The sequence below is a fragment of the Poecile atricapillus genome, chromosome 1 (genome assembly GCF_030490865.1).
Source record: "Poecile atricapillus isolate bPoeAtr1 chromosome 1, bPoeAtr1.hap1, whole genome shotgun sequence".
NCBI lineage: Eukaryota > Metazoa > Chordata > Aves > Passeriformes > Paridae > Poecile > Poecile atricapillus.
Genome location: NC_081249.1, coordinates 70,053,368 through 70,073,599, shown reverse-complemented (window position 1 = coordinate 70,073,599; position 20,232 = coordinate 70,053,368). Strand labels below are relative to the sequence as shown.

General features: G+C 42.6%; 1 protein-coding gene across 1 annotated transcript in view; it reads left to right on the top strand.

Moving 5' to 3' along the window:
- The window catches only part of CDK8 (cyclin dependent kinase 8), a 109,614-nt gene extending 90,617 nt beyond the window's left edge, over window positions 1–18,997 (top strand). The window contains exon 13 of the mRNA XM_058856632.1: window positions 17,818–18,997. Within this exon, the coding sequence (XP_058712615.1) occupies window positions 17,818–17,835 (18 nt within the window). The 3' untranslated portion in view covers window positions 17,836–18,997. The remainder of the gene's footprint in view (window positions 1–17,817) is intronic.
- Window positions 18,998–20,232: the final 1,235 nt, after the last annotated feature.

The window sequence follows — 20,232 nt, the reverse complement described above, 5'->3', positions numbered from 1 at the left end:
AGCACCATGTTCCTCTGTGTTCGTTTCTGGAAGAGATCTGAATTCAGGGACAAGGTGTGAGACATTTTGCAAAGTCTTCATTAAAGTGCTGAGATATTTCCCACCTCCTCCTCCTCTTCCCCTCACACCTTTTTTTTTTTTCCCTTTCTACTCTCCAAGCCTTGTCAAAGGAGGTTAAGGAGCAGAATTACATTAACTGCCTCTTTCTTCCAGTCCACAGCAATCTCCCGAGTGGCAGACACTGTTTTTGCCAAGACTGTTTGAAACTGGAAAGGGCCTGAACTTTGCCAAGCTCAGAAGTTCCTGTCTGTGGTGGCCCAAGGACAGACTGAAGTATCCAACACACGGCGGCCTCCTCTACTCCTCCTGTACCCTGGTGCTTCCAGCAAATGTTTTCAAGCCACAGATATCTTGCCTGAGGTTGCTGCTGGCTGCTTGGCTCCATGGAATGTGCATGGCCTCCCAAGGCATTAGGGAGAAGGCAGAGAGAGGGAGAGCAGCCTCCTCCCTCCTCTGAGAGGCTAGGGCAGAATCCCCTCAGCATCTTTGCTGAGCCAAAGGTTTTGGGCTGCCAGGATTTCGAGAGAGGCAGAGGGGCAGCAGGGACTCAAGAGGTGCCAGAGAAAGTCAATGGGCAGGTACCAAGCAAGAAAGTCTCTTGCCAGGGTAAAGCCTGTGGGCTGGTCTTCAGCAGGAGGGATGGGAGCAGGGAAATCCTTGAAGGTGGGACTGTGAGGAGAGAGTGGAACAGATCTCTGGTAGCTTTGGTCTCCCCCACTTTCCCATCCCAAGAAACTTTTGTCCATAGGTTATAGCATGCAGCAGGTCCTGGACAGTGAGAGATGAGGCAGTGATAATGTTGCAGCACTCCAGTTTAACATCGAGCAGGAGAGGGAAGGATCCCCTCTCCAAATCTCAGAGGGCATCACATCGAAGAACAAAGTGCAGATTTCTGCACCTTAGCTGGTAGCAGATTTGCTCAGGGGGATGAAGAAAAACTCATAGACATCTTGCCTTCCCTGTATGGCCAGGAAGTCAGAGTTGTGAGCACTTATTCTCTAGATCTAAAAGCCATAGGCACCAAGATCTAAAAGCCATAGGCACCAAGACAGCTCCATTTCTGGTTTGCTGCTAGAGAAAGTGGATGAGACAGCAGCCTACCACAAAGTTTCCCAAAAGGTAGGATCACCCTCTTCCTGTAGTGAGCACCTGCCTAGGTCAGAACTGCTTTATGTTAGACGTTTTACCAAAGGACAATTGCTTTTCTGAAGAGCTTGTGTTAACATCATCTTCTGCTTTGTTCTTGTATTTCTTTTTGCATTTTTTTTTTTTTCTAGGATACTTTCTGAAAGAAAAAACCCCAAAACCCAAAAAACACCCCAAAAATCCCCCAAATTCCAAAACAAGCAATGAAAAAACCCCAACCAACAACAAAACCCAAAAAACCAAAACCAAGCTACCCTAAAAATCATCCTGTGAAATTCTATACAAGTATCAAATGAAGAGATGCTCCCCATGCTAAGGTGCTGCAGTCAGTGTACATCAAAGTAGCAACCACAGGGATGTGTCCAAGGGGCTCACTGAAGAGCCAGGACAATGTGAGACATGGCTAGGGCTATTTGGGAGCAGTGCCAGATTTTGCTCCCAGAAGCACATTGCTTTCCAGACACATGGCCAAGATGGAACTACTGTTCCCAACCCTGTAAAGGACTGTCCCAGAGCAACAGGCTGCGGTAAGGGGCAGCAGAGCCTGCTCTGAGCAGGCCCTGCTTTGCCTTTTTTGGGAAGTTGAATCATTTTGATGGAGGACAAGAGGGTGATTGAGCCTTTGGTGCAGGAAGGCAGAGCACTCATTTAGATCTCCTCTACTCTGACAAAGAAGAAGGAGGACCTCCACAATACCCACACAGATTTTAAAAAGAAACAAAAACCAAAGCAAAATTCAACGTCATTGCCTTTGTACTTATTAGATGAACTTTGCCTTTGAACTTATTAGATCCACTTTCATTTCCATTGATGTTTTGAGCCCAAAGGAATTAATTTTCTTTTCATGAAAATATTTTCCTTGTAACTTCTAGTGGACTATCCATTGAAGTATCTCTTTTCCGAGAGAAAAATAGGATTCGGTGACAAGAAATAAAAGAGAAAGAGAAATCAATACTTCCTCACCAAGCTATGGTGCTCAAATCGAATTCCCCTTCCCAGCTGTGCCCTTGGCCCAGTTAAGGAATGATGGGAGGTGCTAAATTGTCTATCGGCTAGACTGGGGCTCTGGTGACTCTGGGATTCATCACATCTCCATGAGGAAACAGTCAGCTCTGCACTTACTTGAGATCAAAGAAGTCCATGAGGGCTTAAATCCATCCTCACCTCATCTGCCACTGCCACCCTTCCAGGTTCTCCTTTAATGTCCTGGTCAGACTTCATCGATCAGACTTTGGGGCTGCTGCTCAGGAAGAACAAAGTGTATCACCTTCTGGGAGGGAAACAGCTGCTTTGTCAAGCTTTGAAATTTGACAATTGATTGCCTGAAGCTGCCCTAAATTATATGAAGGATCCTGGGAAGAGTTTTTTGGGTCCATGGGAAACTCCATGGAGCTGCTCAGGAGATTCACTTTTTCTAAAGCTCGCTTGTGGTCCAAACCAGAACAACAGTGTAGACAAATCCTTTGCAACTGCCAAGCATCCAACACAGCTAAGCTCATGCTTGTTCTAAGAGAAGTAAAACTGTTCCCAAAAGCCAGAGACTGCCTTGACTACAATGGCAGAGCAGGCACCTTGCTCACAGGTAGATCCTTGCAGAACACTGAGATATTCCTCCACCATGCTGCACACCCCAGCAAGCTCTGTGTCCCTGCACACAGCTGGGCCCAGCTGTGCTTTCAACACCGCCTTTTGTGCTCCCACAGCTTTCACTCAGAACACACGGAAGCTGTGTGTCTGCAGGGATGCAAGATGAGAATCAAACATGCTCTTCAACCCCCCAAAGGCACCACTCTGTGCCTGTGCAAGGCCACTGGACTCCTTCCAGATGAGCTGAGCTCTCCAGGATGGAGAAAAAGTCCCCATGGCCCTTTTTTGCCATACAGATATTTTACTCTGTTTATGTGCTGGCTGTTCATCTGCAAATGCAGTGCAGAATTGGCCTCTAAAAGAGAGTTCAAGTCAGTGATGGAAACGTTTTTACTTAAATGAGCTTGTAGACAAAGACAAACAAAAGAGACTCTCTGGAGTCTATTAATTAACAGCATTATGTCATCTACAAGACTGCAGTAGGTAAGCACTGTCCAAGTGTTCTCAGCATTTCAGCCTCAGAGCACTGTAGTTCTGCTTTGGTTAGGAAAAAGCCATCTTTCTAGGGTTGCTCTCTGTTAATAAGGCTTCTTCTACTCCACAAATTTGGGCAATGTAATCATGCAAGCCTTTTGTTTGAAAGTTTATGTAACTAGCAAGTCAGAGCTTCTTTTCAGAGCGTTTGAATGGCATCTCTTCAAGAGGTCAAGGGAGGAAATGTGAGATAATAGAGCAAAAAACAAATCAGAATCGGCTGCTTTCAAGTGCATCCAGGGGTTACACTGGCTGCAGCCTGATTTGGGAACCAAGGAATTTCTCAGTAGCCTGAAACTGATGTAGTAAAAGAGACAAAGATACGGGAGGGAGCTTATGAATAGAAACAATAGGTGCTGCAGTGGCTGCTGATAAAACCTTTGCAGAATTAGGACTTTATTCTTCTTGGTGCAAAAGGCTCATGTGTTTTGGGTTTTCTGGTGGTTTTGGTTTTGATTTTTTAGTTTTGTTGGGGTTTTTTTTGGGTTTGGTTTTTTTTTTTTTTTTAATTTGGGATTTTTGTTGTTGTTGTTTTGTTGTTTTTTTTCCAGAGAATATTTTCTGTGTATTTTTTCACTTAAGGTTACAGCTTTGCTGCTGAAGTGAGTTTTCTGATATCCCTCTAGCTGCATCAAGGAGTATAATATAACATACAGCCCATGTAGCATCTTTTTTTAGCTAACATGGGGGTAAACATGTGAGTGCTTTTAAATTGTGGATGTAGTGCTCAAACTAGGAGCTGGGAGGGAATTTCACAGCCATTAGCCAGCCTACTGAAACTAAAGCAGTAAAACTTACCCAAGCACTCACAGCCTGTAATTCTCCAAGTGGCATGTTATCCAAGGGAATTTATACACATTTACCAGGGAGGTGTCAGTCAGGAAATTTATTGTGTCTCTTAAACCCAGCCCTTTCCAAACACAAATATTCTTCCTGTTGACTGTGCAGAGAACTGGGGTGCAGTAGGATGGTGCTGCAGGAGCTCACCATTGCTGCAACAATGCTCTGCTCCCTTTCTGCTTCCTCTCTGTCCTCCCTGAGCATGGATTGTCCCCCTCCTTCTTTCCTCAGGCTCTATCCCTCCCCTGTGCCCCCCCAGAACCCATTAACTCCAGTGGGTCAGCAGGAAAACATTCCCTGCTTGCTTTGTCTGGGAAGACTGACTTCAGGGCCTGGAAAAAGGGGAGCCAAGGCCTGAATGTCTGACCCATTTCACGCTGTCATTTTCAGCCAAAGTGACCTAGAGATTTCACCCTGGGGTGATAGCCAAAGCTGATCCACGTTTATTCAGCTGCCTTTATTCTCCTCCCTCATGGAACTTTCTAGCCACAGCCCATTGATATTTGGTTTACTTCATGCTTTCAGAGGAAAAGAAGGCCTTCAGAAGCTCTGTTGTGCTGATTGTGATATTTCCTGGAGGGAGAAGGATGGAAAAAAGGAACTATTTAAATGGGCATCTGGACTGCAAGTAGACAGGAAAATACTTGAGTTTCACCATTTTTTCCCTCCTGTGATCAGTTACAGGACATAGTATATTACAGCAATGTCATATATTATATTATCTGGAGACCAGGGAAAAGATGCTCTGCAGATATTTAAGGTCGTCCTTAGTCTGACTCCTAGATATCCTTCTCAGCATTTACCTTTTAACATCTGGCTCCTGTCCTAAGGTCTATAAACGAGCTCCACACTGGGGAAGAGGTTTCTGCTTCTGGTTTGCAGAGGTAGACACGGTGATGGCAGGATGGTGCCTTCAGCCCTTTCTTCTGAGAGCAGAGATATGTTTTAGGTAAGAGAGCCTAAACAAACAGACACACTGTCTTGCAGGGCTGAGGTTAAAACTGTATTTAGGCTTTGCTGGCAAATCATCTAACAGAAACCTGAACTTATCTCTTGGTGGGTAAATGGGGCTTTGTCTTACCAGCAGTGTCTGTGTTCACTCTTGGGGTGGGCTCAGAGGCACCTGATGAGGGTGAGATGCTAATCTGCAGGTATCACAGACACATTAACAAGGAGAGGAGAGATGTGAGGGAGCCTTCACTCTGAGATACAATCAAGTCCCTAAGGACTCACGGAATATTTGAAAAAGGCTATTCTTAGGGCTGGTATTTCTTAATGCTGAGTTCTGGTGGTAAACTGTCCTCAGCAATCAGAAGCAGCATCTTTCCCAGCCTCTCTCCACCTCTAGGGAAGAGTCAGTGGAATGTTTCCACTGTTGACAGCCAGCCTGAGGTATCACCCCATCTAATCATGTTCGTTTGCAGGGGAGATGGAAGTCACAGCTTGCTGGTCAAACTGCATGTGGCCAGCCATTCAAGGATGACACTAAAGACAGTAATTATTCTGCACTTGGTGTTTAATGTGTTGTTCATGTAGGTTTCATGATGTCTTTTGGGGTTCTCTGCTGCTGTGCAGCTCTTTGCTAACTGAGGAAATCTCAGGGAGGAAGTCTCTCTGACTAGGGAGATACCTAGAATGTAAGGGCTGCCAAAACAGACATTGCTGCCCAAAGATGCCTCATACCATACAGCTGTGTGTGCCACAAATCTCTGAAAACCCCAGGTACCACTTCCTATAGGAATCAAAGTAAAAGTTCTTAATTATGATATGCTAGAGGCACAGGAAAGCATATTGTACTTAAGAAATTACTTTAGTAGGCAAGTATTAATACTAAAAGAGGAGGAAATTACACAAAGGACACTTTTTACTTCTGTTATATTGCAATGAGTTAGAACCTGAGTAAAGCTTCTGCTAGATTTACTCCTGAATCACACAAAAATTACTGGCAGTGGCTACAGATTTCCAGAAAGCAAAGGAAGCATTTTTTGTAGATTTTTTTCAGCCCTCTCAGTCTTGTAGCTCCTTTTTTCTGCATCTGAATTTCTCATCTTGTCAGAACAAGACAGCAATGCATTTTGAAAAAATATCATACAAAGAATCACTTTGAAAATATGACTTTCTCTCAACCAACCTTACTTGTATTTAAAATTATATATGATGATCAATCCACCAAAGAATTTGGAGATCTTTATAGTATTGATTAACTATGAACTAACTTCTAATTATATCACCTCCGTATTTAACCTCGTTAGGCACACATTAGCTTTACAAAACCTTACAAAATTTGGTCTTGAAAAATAAATCTAAATTCACAAACACCATATCAACTTGTCTGCCTAGTCTGTGTTCATTCCACTCAAATAAATTATCAGATCACAAAATGTTATTGACCTGGTGTTCAATTAATTATAGATAATGACTGGTACAGAAAAGGTGGATGATTCATGTTCCTATTTCTGTTTTTTTTAATATATATTGCCAGAGTTTGAAAAACCTTTCTTGGCTGAGCACAGGCCATGTTTTGGGTCAGTTTTCCATGAAACAGATGAAGATCTTGCTCTCATGATTCCCTCTTTCTCATTGTATCAAGATGAGAAAAAAGACATGAGAATTAAGGCAGTGGGTCTTCAGCTATGGTATAAAGTGGTTTTATAAACAAGGTAAACCAGAGACTCTTTAAAGTCCCTTTAAAAGGCACTCGATATGATTTCTCTAGAAGAAAGGAATATCCCAGTTGGGGAAAATAAAAAATCATACTGGAACACAGAAGAGGAAAATCTTAGGTATTTAACTTGAGAGGATGCATTGGGTACTGATACAATGCAGAATAATCTGTGAGCCAAAGTGCAGTGTCACAGATCCTGGGCACTTGCATGTGGTCTGTGAATAATGGTTCTGCAGCAGAGCTGAGCACTCCCCTGTCCTTGGCAGGCCCTTGGTGACACCAACTAATGTGACTGGAGAGAGTTGTTGATGGGCAAACTCAACAAGACCAATACCACACATCAAAATAAATTTGAATTCCACTAAGCTGAATCCTATGTGGATTTGACCAGTATCATAATTAGAAGCAAACCAAAGCTTTAACCTGAAGAAACAGGAGATCTCTCTGACTCCTGCCTGTGTGATTCTCTGTGCACACCCACACCCCTCCTTAGAGGTAAGAGATGATGCATTTCTTGCCTGGGAAAGCAGTAAAATGCAAATTCTTTACCAGAGAAATGGCCTATTGTGCGGCAAAGCTGCACCTCCCCAGTCCATCTAGGGCTGACACAGATTACACAATCCTATCTGAGCATCCAACTGCTTCGGGTAAAGTCCATCCATTTAATTCAAATCATCTTCAGTTTTATCAGGAAAAAGATCAGATATCTGGAATGTAAAAGTGCATTTTGAAGCAATAATTTGCAGGTGTCTGTTTTGCTTGCTAAAGCTATTTATATCTTGAAAGATGGCATACAAAGGTTTGAGTCATTGCTGAGCAGCTGAATTATAAAATTACTAATCTAAGGGCTAATTGCACTGGTGGTTTATCATGTCAAGTTGTATTATACATGTGGGGTTTATTTGTTGCCTGACACAAACAAGGATGATTTTTCCTGGCACCACCCACTCATACCTCGTACTTACTGCCACTAGGGACTTGAAAAAAAAAAGCTGCAGTAATAAAATTTTAAATATTCTTACTGTAATCTCTTGCTTGAGGGGCTAATGCTGCTAAAACCAGAAGGCTTTGTAAAGTGTTGTGTGTAATGAAGGATGAGCTACAAGAACAGAATTGAAGGAACAATACCATTATCACAAATTGCAAACTTCTTCAGAGTGATGCTTGGCAGTAAATTACAGGCTGTCTGCAACTTCCTTTCTGCAGCTGTGTGACATTTACAATCAGAACATGCAACCTTAAATTAAAGGGCAGAAACAAAGTTGGGAAACACAAGGAAAATGCATGCACGTTGTAAATGCATATACACTACGCATAAAGGATTGATCTCCTGGCCCAAGCACTGTTCTTTCCCCATTCAAATTCTTCTTTAATTCAATTTTTCTACAAAGGATTTAGGTGAAAATCTGCCAATGAAAACTTCTTTTTATACACTTTCATAATTAGAATTTTTTTTTTTCTCACAGAGGCAACCTAAAAATCTATACAGCAGCCAGGTTGAACAGCCTTTTCTCCAGGGAATGTCACATCTCTCAGAAAAGTATTCTTCAATTTCTTTCAACAATATCCTCTGCAGCTTTTCTTTAGCCTGTGGTTTTGTTCTGTGGCACTGAATTCCCACTGGAGCTGCTGATATTGAGTGAGATTTGCAGGTAGCAGCTTTGGAAATTCAGTGGATTATCTCAGTGCTTATAGAAGGAAGTGGTGGTGTTTCGCCTCCTAGATTCATCAATTCCATCAGAAATCTGAAAATTTTTTCATCAAATATTGGAAGGGCTGAAATAACCAGGGGAAAAACTGTTCCAAGTAGTCAGCAGTGGTGGCAGGAATGTCCCTAGAAGGGTGAGGAATTTTCAGCAAGGCTGTACTTGTATCTAGATGCTGAAATCCTTTTGAAACTCTGGGTCACTGTCCTCATTTCTTGGTGATGCTGCACCTGCTTTAAATTGCTCTCCTCAGGCAAAATGACCATAAACACAGAACAGTTAAGAGCTGACTCTGCCTCTGTGCACAAGAAACAGGGATAATGGATCCTACATGTCCCATATCAGCTGGGGATTTCTTCTGCTCTGTAGTGCTTGGCTAAAAGCCATCTCAGTACAGCGTTACAGCCCCTTTGCTACAGTGCGAAACCAAAGGTGCTGGGGATGATCTCACACTTCTCAGGACCTTGTTCTGTCATACGCAGGAAAGCACATTAAAACACCTAGCATAGAGCTGTTAGGAGCTGATGGGAATTATCTGCATGCACTGCAGAGCCATGGGAAAAGGTAAGGTTTCTTACAGGAATTAGAAGTCCTTTATAGCAGGGAGGTTATGTAGGGCATCAGTGAAACTGCTACCACAGCTGAGTGACTGTAATGGATGCTCTGCAACTGCTGAGCACCTCTTTCCCACTCTTACTCACATTGCTCTGGGAAAATGGTGAGAATGTTAGTGCCTTCAGGTGCCTGGTGTGTGTAGCTGTTAACAGAGAGAGAAATCAGAAATTCCCTCAGTCCCCAAACTATCGGGGATTTATTGAATGTGTTAAGCTCAAAATCTTGTTATGGACAAAAAGGAAGCACGCTGGGTAGGGGTAAGAATCTGCTGTTAGAAAAATTGAAATCTAAATAATCTGATCAATAGAATTCTTACTAATCCATATCCAATTAATACAGAAAAGAAGGGAAATAAAAGCAAAAAAATACTTCTATAGAAAAAAGTTTCAATAACAACAATACAAAACAATATAAAATTGTTATATCCACTCCTTGTGTCTGGTCCTTCTTCCAGTGTTTCGCAACCGCTTCCATTGCCCTTCTGGGTGCCCAGATTGATGGCTTCATACCAAGAGCATGGGGGGCAGCAGCACCCCTGTGTACCTTGTCAGCTAGATAGTGTCTTCCTCCTCCCCTCAGGAGCCAATTGGGATAATTTCTGTAAGTTTGCTAATTTGGTTCACACCTTGATTTGCTGCTCTGCATTGCAAATGTATCTTACTTACTTTAGATACTTGCTCTTTGCTGTTTGCTACCCCTGAAATGAGCTTTGTGCAGCTGCCAGATCTCCATTTCTGTAACTGACCACTGGTGAGTTGTTTACAGCCTGGGCTCTGCCATGTCAGACCCTGCCCTTTTTCCTATCATCCTACCTTCCTCTACACTGCTCCACTGTGTTTAGACACAAAGGCTTCATTCTGCATGGAAGAGCTCTTTGTTGCTACTGTCAAAATAAACATTATGGTTATAGCCTGCAAAAACAAGCAAAAGGAAAACTAATCAAGCATAGCTGCCTGGTCATTAGGGGAAAGAAAAACAAAAAAGAAAGCAGATACAACTAACCATGCTTAAAAGAGGGCTCTAGGCATTAGGATTAAGGAAAATTCAGACAAAAAAAAGCTAATGAACCTTAGTCCTGAAACCCTGGAAACTCAGCACTGCAGGTAAGGGCCCATTAAGAGCAGTGGTAGTGCCGTGGTTACAGGGTTATGGGTGCTGGTGCTTGAAATGTTTAATCCTCTCAGCGAAGCTTAGCACTTGTGACTCCTGGCTGCTGCTTTGTGACAAACAGGGAAAGCTCTTCCCTCCTCAGCACATGCACACTCACCTTGTGCCACAATCAGCTGCCTCCTGCCTTACCGGACACAGTTATTGCTGTGGTGCTACCGGGCTCACCTCCCTGGCTTGTTCCCCTTTTCACATGGCTGGCTCCATGCCACTGGCTCACCCACCTCTCCTTGCAGATGTCAGCCTCTGCTCCCCATGGTGGCCCCTGATACCCCAAACAGCGTTCTATGCTGGCTCCAGTCATTTCCATGTGAACAGCATCCACAGCCATCCCAACCCCAGGCTTCCTGCAGGGCCAAGCAAAGTAAAAAGAGCTCAGATCACATTTGGAGCTGAAAGACCCCCCTCCTGCCTGGGGATATAGGGGGTGGGAATTGGAAGGCAGGGGCTATAACTCCAGAGTAGAAAGGTTCTTTCAGACTGTGATGAGGAAAAGTTCAAGAAAAAAAAAAAAAAGAGGGGCTGAGCTACTTTGATGCCATCACTGTCATGTTGTCCCAGCAAAAGCTGACCATCAGGATCAGCCAGCTGCCCAAACAGCTGTATCCCACATATATACATAATACATATAATAACAACCAGCTAAGAATAACATATTAATACAGAAGAACCTTGTGGCCAGACGGCTAGACACTGAAGATGGAAGAAATCTTTCCAAGATAAGAATGCAGTATATAAATAATCCAAAAAGCAAAATAAGAAATTGGCCAATCATTAAAGCTCTGAAGGTGTAGAAAAGACAAGAAAAAAGGCAGATTTCTTAATAAGAGAAAAAGCACTTAAGGAACACAAGTGAGAAAAGGTTATTATCCATTGCTTTGGATTTCTGAAACAGCTAGCTCAAAATTTTCTCAGTGCTTGGATGTAGGAATGAGGACAGCACCTACAGAGCTATTGGAGTCTCCAGCACCACTGGAGATCTCAAGGTGGAAATACAAGTGCCCAGGAGGTCTAGATAACAGCAGAATAGTCTAGGATAGTCTGATAGTCTAGGTCTAGACAACAGCAGAACCAACTAGCTAGTCAGGTCAGTCTAGCTCTTCTGCAATGCATTTAGAAATGCAATGCATTTAGAAATGGCAGCAAAGAAGGTTAGAAAAATTCATTGGACTTCCAGCACTGGCTGAAGACAGACGTTATGCAGGTAAAAAAAGGTTTATGGGAACCTCCAGAAGGAGCGTTAGAGCTCAGATCTTTTATTCAAGTTACTTGCAGAAACCTGTCTCAGTAAAACCCAGCACTTGGAGAGACTGGCTGAAACACACACACTTTCTCTTCTCAGCTGGTCATGTAATTCTTGGTGCCAGAATAGGTTAAGCTTTATGAGTGTTGTGTTGGCCAAACAGAAATTGCCAAATGCCGTGGGACCACTCCAGGTTTTAGGAGTTGGCAGTCAGCTGTGCTGTGCCTCAGAGCTGGACTTTCTCCCTCATACTTCATGCTGGGAATGTTGGAAATATTTTTGGGCACAGCTAGGTAAGTGCACCTTGTGCTTCTGCCCATGGCAACCTGCAGCACAGCCAGGTCATGTTTGTGGGGTGGGAAAGGAAGCTGTGTTCATCCCTTCCTGAAGGATATTGGCAGTGAGAGAGAACTCGGGCAGCAGGGTAAGAGAACTCAGCTAAAGACAAAAATATGTATTGAAAGAGAAGGCAATTATGAAGCTAAACCAGTAGAAGTGATCTGAGCCTGTGTTGTGTTGTCTTGGAAAACTTTCAAAGCTTTTTTAAGCAATTGGCATGAAGCTTTCTGCTGGCTATAAAAATGCCTTTTGAGAATTATCTCCCATTTGTACTTTTGCAATTCACGCTTTTAATGTCGAAAGTGCAAGTTTGCTTGACAGCCTGAAACAATGGAGTTCAGTCCAGGCAACACCGGTAGTATCTCAGCATTATTCCTGCCCTGCAATTCTCAACCCTGCCTTGGAGAGAGGTGTCTGGGGGTGAAAAGCAGGTCTGTTGGTAAGGCTGCTCCCATCCTTTGTGTGGCTGTTAAGCAGGTATGAACTGAATCTAGCTTGTCATAGCAGCTCTGATCGCGGTATCTGCTGAGAGGGAGCTGCCCATAGCCAACAGGTGAATTTCACACAGACACAGTAAGGTTAGATAACTCCCCTTCTTGGCTGGGTTGAAGCCAGCAGCCAAATCCATGAGGCAGAAAGTAATTTCACTGGGAAAGCATTGTGAGTATGGTACACTTTACACAAGTTTCTGCTCCACTGAAGCGGAAGAGAGTTTGGCGTGTAAATGAGAGCTCCTCTGAATAAAGATGGATTTCAGTGCCTAGTTTGGTACTCCTGAAATTGGAAATGTAGCTGTGCAAGACTACAGACTTCAACCTCTCTTTCTTTCTTGATGCTCTACATCACTTAGAATTCAGAAAGTTTTCTTCATGAGTCATCACTAGAGCTATCTCCATCCTGGAGCTGAGGAAAAGAGTCAGCACCCTCCACACAGGCACCACAGCATGAGCACAGGGCTTTGCCATGCTGCAGCAGCCCCAGGGTGTGGATTTGACTCCTGAGACAGCTGAAAATACATCAGAGTAGGCTTGAGGCTCTGCTCAACTTCAATGATCTTTTCAGGTAGTGAGGCTTCTTCCATACTCAGCAGAGAAGGAGTAGGACAGGAAGTGAGCCCCTGCTCTGGCTCAGCCACAGGAGATCCCGGAGTTTCTCCATTCTCAGTAGCAGGACTCTAATCAGATATATGCCAACTGATTGAGTTGCCTGAAACTGTGGGTGTCAGCATCCCTCCTGTGCACCCAGATGTGCTCTTGTGCCAAGCTCAGCTTGAATAATCTGGACCTCTATATTCCATCAGCAGTCCTTTAAGTTCTCCAATCTTCTCTTTTGAATGCAAAGCATTTTTAATACTGCAAACATGAGTGTGTAATTCAGTGCATTTGTTTTGGGAGTGGGGAGTCTATGAGAATGCCAAGCAAATCAATAAAGGTTTAGCACATCATTATTCATTGTTGCAATGCCATGAGGCATTTTCTATGCCCTTTATTTGTGAGGGGAAAAAAAGAGGAAAGCTGTTATATGTGTAGTAAAATTTGATTTGAGAGGGAGAGTTTGCATCTGAATTGCATGAAGTCTATTAAAATTTTGGTCTTCCTCAGACTAATAGGATTATGCCATTCCCAAACTGATTGTTTCCAAGCAACGATGTAGATCCTAGTATGTGTTTGCTTATCTCTTTAGTTTGCTGCTAAATCAGAGAAGCTTCCAAAGATAGCTGCAAAACTGATGGTATCAGGTGTAATACATAATTTCGAAGACATTGTTTTGAAAAGATGGTCCATTTATCTTCTCTTTGGAAGCTGTAAGAGTGCATCAGGACTTGTGTAAGGCAGCTGGAAAGTGATTTTTATTTAATTTTTTTAAAAAAGGAAACGACCTGCACTGTCACCAGCATGCAATGCTCCAGTATGCCATTTGCATTTGTACACAAACACCTTACTGTGTTCTGGGGGAGCTGCTCTCTCTGAGGAACAAATCCTCAGTGGTAGCTATGAATAGCATCACAAGGCTTCAGAAACTGCAGTTCCACAAGGCTTTTCAAAAGTCCTCCAGCGTGGCTGTCTAGAGGGTCAAATCTTCCCTACTTTGCTAATTAAAAGCTTCCTTCATGTATTATAAAGGAATGCACAGCTATATAGACTGTATACTAAATAATAAATGGCCAGTTGCAAATGAAGTTGCCGTTTTATATTCAAAACTGTTCAACTTGTGTGGAAATTTTGAAAGGTGCATTAGGAGAAGATTAGACTATTTTCTCTCTTTTCTGAATGCTTTTGGATTTGATGACATAATGGAATAAATGTCTTTTAGAAATCCATGTTTGCTCTTCTGGCATTTAAAAAGGCTGCTTGAAGAACTCTGTTGCTTAACATCATTGATGCATTTTCTTTATGGGAAAAAATATTGTGCATTTATACATAATTTAATATGAAGAAATTTCTTTTTGGAGTTCTCTGACAGCTGCATAAAGAACATACAGCAGTTCTGTGGACATTTGAATTTCTGTAGAAAGCAACTGATCGCCTCAGAAGAGAAATACATCAGCTATTTAATGGTATAAAGCAGCAAAGCACAAAGTTTAGGACTGTAAGTGAAAAATACTACTATTGATAGAAAATTTAGAAAGAATTTATTGTGGCAGAATGTAATTACCCAACTGGATGGAGTGCTGTGATTTATGTTTGTGCCCGTGTAAAGTGCTTTGAGATGATTAATAACTGGCTCAATCCTTTATACTCATAACAACACTTCCGGCACAATAGCACTGTAGTGATCTGTCACTCCAACTATTGTGTTATTGGATATGTAAGACCCCTGCATTAGGCAAGCATGGAGTCTTGGGGCTGGTGAGCAGGCAGATGCAGTCCCTTTACTATTTGCATTGCAGCCTTGCCAGGGATCTAATAAGGGCTCAGAGCCCTGCTGGGCCAGACGCTGAGCAGTACTTGAAATGAAAGATGGCTTTCCCTTTCAGAGTTCACAATTTAATTATGTGATGGGAATCAATAGAGAGATAGAGCAGAAAAGGAGGGCTGCATCATAGGAGTTGTTGCACTTCATATAATAAACACTAGCCAGAGTCCATCATTTGCCTTCATCTCTTACACTATTTGATGTAAAATGAAATTATCTTGTGTACAAGTTGAAGGCAGATAATTTCTTCTCATTTGTACTTCAGCAGTAGCCAAAGATAACTGAGATTTTACTGTTAAAGAGTTTGACTGCCCAATGATTTGCAGTCAAAGAGAGTAAAATATAAGAGAGAGACCCTGAAAACACCATATATGATGTGATGGTATCCTCCTTAATTTGGCTCCCTGGCTTTTTGGAGGAAGTAGAGCACTGAGGAAAAGGCAATGAGGCTGGAACATTTTCTCTTCCTTGGCTGGTTTAATGGTGGTGCACAATGACTACAAAGAAAAACAGAGTGAGAGAGATGATGCACAGAAGTGAGAATATAGTGGAGGAGAGGGAGGCAGAGATTGATGTAAAGAGAGTGAGGCTAAGATGAAGACTTTGCAGGGATTGTGAGGAGCCTATGAGCAGAGATTTGAGTGTCCCAAGGGAAATTAGCAGTGTAATGATACCTAGTGTCTGATAGCCTTTGAAGACTGTTTCTTGCAGTTGTTTAAGCCAACCTGGCTGCCTTGGCCCTGAAGCTGGCACTTCCCATACTGAACAACTTGACATTTGAAAGCAAAATTACATGGTTTCTGAAAGAAGTGATAATGTGCTCAGGATTTCCACCATACCAGTGAAAGAAAATAATATTTGTCAGATAAAGAAACAATACAGAGGAAGAAGCAGATTTTTTTTTTCTGTAAAATTTATATATTTTTAAAAAAATTACCAAGGTCAAATCTGTGCTCTCTGGCACTGCAAAGAGAAAACAGTTATACTGGAAGAGGCAGCTGGATTTACACCAGTGTCAATGAGGAATATTTGACTGATGTTCTCTCCCTGAGGAAGGCCGTGGTTATTAGTAGCTGTGTGGTTAGAACAGTCCAGAACTGGTTTTATTTTGTGCATGATTTTGGCTGATGCCTGCTCTCTTGGCTGAAATGCACACTCAGTTCTATTTCTCTTCCTTATTTTTGTACTTTGCATTGGGGTCTCCTCCTCCTTTGTGAAACTGCCAGGTTCTGCGATATGCTGCAGTAAAAAAAAAACAAACAAAAAAAACCCCAAAAAACCAACAACCAAAAAATCCAAAAAACAAAACAAAACAAAAGAACACCAGAAAGAAAACTGACAACGAATTTCACATTGCCCTTTTCAAAGGACATGACAAGTTATGGAAAATAGAGCAGAGCCCTGGCGATAAAGGCACGCAGCAAAGAAAGCTGTCTCTCCAAGCCGGCTCCCCTCCCGGCCGGCTGCCGGGCGGCCCCGCGGGGATGGGGCGGCAGTCTCGGGGCTCCACGGGGTGGGCAGCCCCTCTCCCGGCCTGCCTGGCCCGCTCCTTGCCTGCCTGTCCCTCCGTGCCATCCCTCCGTGTCCCCATCCCTCCCGCTGCGCCCTGTCCATGGTGCTGAGCGGCCGCTCCAGCCCTCGCTCCTCGCTCCGCGCCCGCAGCACGGGAAGCATTTTTCCTTCAGGTTCCCTAGGCTTCTACCTTGAATTGCTGCTGCCTCCGCGGTGCAACAGATGTTTTCCAGCCTGGATTTTCCTCTTTTAGCCACCCTAAGAAGGCAGGGAGATTAATTAAAGCCAGAGTCCCGATAGGTGAATTGGCTCTCCACGCTCTCCGGGGGCTCTCTCACTTTCCCTGGTTGTATCTTCATCAGTTGCTTGCATAGGAGAGAGGATTAGATCAACACTGAAAACGCCTTCTGCCTTGATTTGTTTGTGTGTTTACTTTTAATTTTTAGGATATCTGCAGAAATAATGAGAAACAGCAGGGAATGAGAAACTGATTGAGATTGATCGTTTTGTGTATATGGCTTGTGATGACCTTTTGGGAAAGTGGGTATTTAATTTTTACTGATGTTGTAAAGGCACAGACAAAGTCCTGACCTTTCTGATCCGGGGTGACCACTATGAGCATCCCACTGAGAATTAATTACAATTGCCTGGAGCGGCTCCAAGCAGCATTTATTAGAGCACTATAAATGTGGTAAAAGCGATCAGTATGCCTGGGAGAAGCCATTCCATGTGCCTGCTGTGATATCAAAGAGAAGCTCAGACTTGTCGGTTTGTTGTATTGTTTTGCTATTCATTAACAAGACTGAAATAGGAGAGACAGCATTAGAACTCGAGGGCAAACATTTCCCATCATTCTGCTCTCCACACAGATACTTTTGTATTAGATTAAGGCACAATAGATAGAACTAAGCAGAACAAAAATCAAACGCCTCCCCAAGAGACAGGACATGGTGCAATTCTCTGATTCTACAAAGCACAGTACAACAGCTTCTTCTAGCAACCTCCTAGAAATGTAAAATGGAAGAGAACAGAATGCTCTACACAAGAACTCCGTACAAGGAAATACATAACGCTCAAGGTATGCTATGATGCCATTATACTTTAGCATCTAGCACAAAGCTGGGACTGTTAATCCCACGGGACTTTAAGTCCTTTTCCCCAGAGATCTGCCTAAAAATGGAAGATCAGTTCAAAGTTTAGGCAGAACTATTTTCCATAAGATATGATGATTCCGTCTGACACTCTGACAAAAGAACTGGTATTCAATAAGAAGGTTTAAATATAAATTGTAAAACCATCAATTTTTTTTGGAGAAGGATTTAATTGGGAATGAGGATGAAAAAGCTAGAAATGTGGATTAACCTAAAATGGAAAGGGCAGCCAAGTTACAGCAGATGGTTTTTTCTTGTTCTTTGAGTGCCTTATAATGAGGAAAATATGCTATGTAATGACAGTTGTTTCTAAACTGACTTCTTTTTTTTTTTCAGCTGGGAGAGCATGTGTGAGATATGGTTTCCCATGCAGCAGTGGTTGAAAAAGGAGAATAAAAAAGACATAACTGCAGACAATCTGTACTGAACTGTTTTTGTTGTGGAGTTCCGGAGCTCAATTTGATGTATGATAGGAAAGACAGCCATCTCCCATTCCAGCTAAACCCGAACGAGCAAATAGCCTCTATTTCTCCTTGCTGCCTCGCCTCCCTGAGCATCTACATTGCATAAAGGCTCTGCTATTCTCTTTCTGCAACAGAGCCTCCCAATAGCCCTTTCTGTGGGTTGACCAGGATTTCTTTATTCTGACAGGTTTTTGTTCTGTGTTGTTGTGGTTGCTGTTATTTCCTTCCAATATCAGTTAAAAATTCCTCTTGTAATGCTGCTATCCAAACAACACATTTCCCTACAACTGAAAAACTGCTGTTAAGAATTACTTAAAATCTCCCCCTCATTCCATTTTTTAAAATTCCTTCCTATCCAAAATGGGGTTGAGAGGGGGAGGGAGTGAAAGAAAACGGGAGAGGCAGCCTATTCTACATGACATACGCTTGATTTCCCAGCAAGGCTTAATTACCATTGGGAGTAAGGACTCCTGTTCCTTTTGACACAGCGAGCATTCAGAATGCAGCCAATGCCTCTTGCCTATCCCAGTTTGCATGCGCTCGGATGAGATTTGATTGCGCACTGGGGCACGTGTGAATACAATATGAATTGTGTATGAGAAAGGAGAGCCTAGGCATGTCCCCTGAAGGCCGCAGGCACCCGTGCAGCTTTCAGGCAGATGTAAGACCCACAGAAAATGATACTTTTCATGCTCTTTTCTTCATCTTGTAAAGAAATGAGCGTGCTGACCCAGAAAACAAAGGCGGAACTTCGAAAGTCCCACGTAGCTCGGGCAGAAGGGCCTACGAAAATGCAAGGGCAAGGGAGCCTTGCAGGACTGAGCTCATGACTGATATCTGAAGGGACTCGTGCTTCATGCTTCATGGGTACACAAGTCTAATTGGAGACAACAGGAGGCTTAGGATATAATGTGCAAGATGGAAACCTATCACGGTGATTGCTCTTCAACTTTGCATAATGACATGTGCATTGTGCTTTGAGGAGGAGCATGATTTCCCTTGATTTTGAGCCTAAAATGTGTATTGGCACTAGCCAAAAAGAATAAAAGCTTGAGAATTTGCATGCCGAAGTTATGTTGCTAAGGACAATAAAGAATAAGCTTTAAAAAAAATGAAATTCATAAACACAGAATTCTAAAACTTCATTAAAAATAAAATTGTGATTTCCAAGATCAATCACAGTGATGTGGACCCTCAGTCATGTGAGCAAACACTCACAAATTATTTACTGATGCTCAAAATCTAAGAACTTTCTTTGAGTGAAAAATCCACCTTTTCCCTGCCTGGTATTCAAAATGCCCAAAGCTCACTGCCTATTCTGAAATATGGTTTTGTGTCTCTCATGCAAATACTAAGTATTCCACAACAGAAACAAGAGACAAGTATCAAATTAAACATACTCATGAATTTTAAGGAAATTCTTAACTTCAGCTCCCTTTGAAACACTGGTATAAAGAGAGGCTTTTAACATTGCTAGATCTCTTTTTAAGAAGCTGGAGAAGATTGTTTGGAAGGCAGTGACCAGGTAATAGTTAGCAAAGGTTCACTACTACAATGGAAAACTGTTGCTTCAGATTCTCCAGGGATGTGTCCTGAGTTTGGTAATGTTTTGTGTTTACTTCAGGGACCTGGATGATGAAGTAAAAAGTATGTTTAGCACATTTTCAGATGTCACAAAGCTGGTGGAGTAGCAATCAAAGTGATCCTGACAAATGGGACAGCTGGCCAAAGAAAGTAGGATGAACTTACTTCAAAGGAGAATGCAAGGTCTGCACTTAATCTGGAAAAATCAAGTGCATTAACACAGAATGGGAAACAGCTGACAGGCAGAAATTTTGCTGAAAAAGATGTTGAGGTTGCAGTGACTCACAAGTGGGATATGTATCAACAGTGTCATACTATTACAGTGAAGCAAGCTGTCTCAAACATGAGACTTTGCTATTGAGAGCTGTGTGTCTAGTTCTGGGCACTGAACTTCAGCAAATGTGGAGGCAGCTCAAAAGAAAGAAAGGAAAATGACCTGAGAATTAGAAAACATGTCCAATGAGGCAAGAAAGAAAGAGCTGGGGTTTTAATTTATTGAATGAATGACTGGAGAGACGTGAGAAGCTTTGAAATAATCACAGGTTGTCATCCATTCTCTGTATCCATTGCAGATATCAAGAGAAAAGAATGTGCTAAAATTTCATCACAGAAGAGTTACATTAGATACTAGCAAGAAGTTTTTAGAATAGTTAATAGAAACTAGGCAAGAATACCTGATGAAATGGTGAAATTCTCTGCTTTA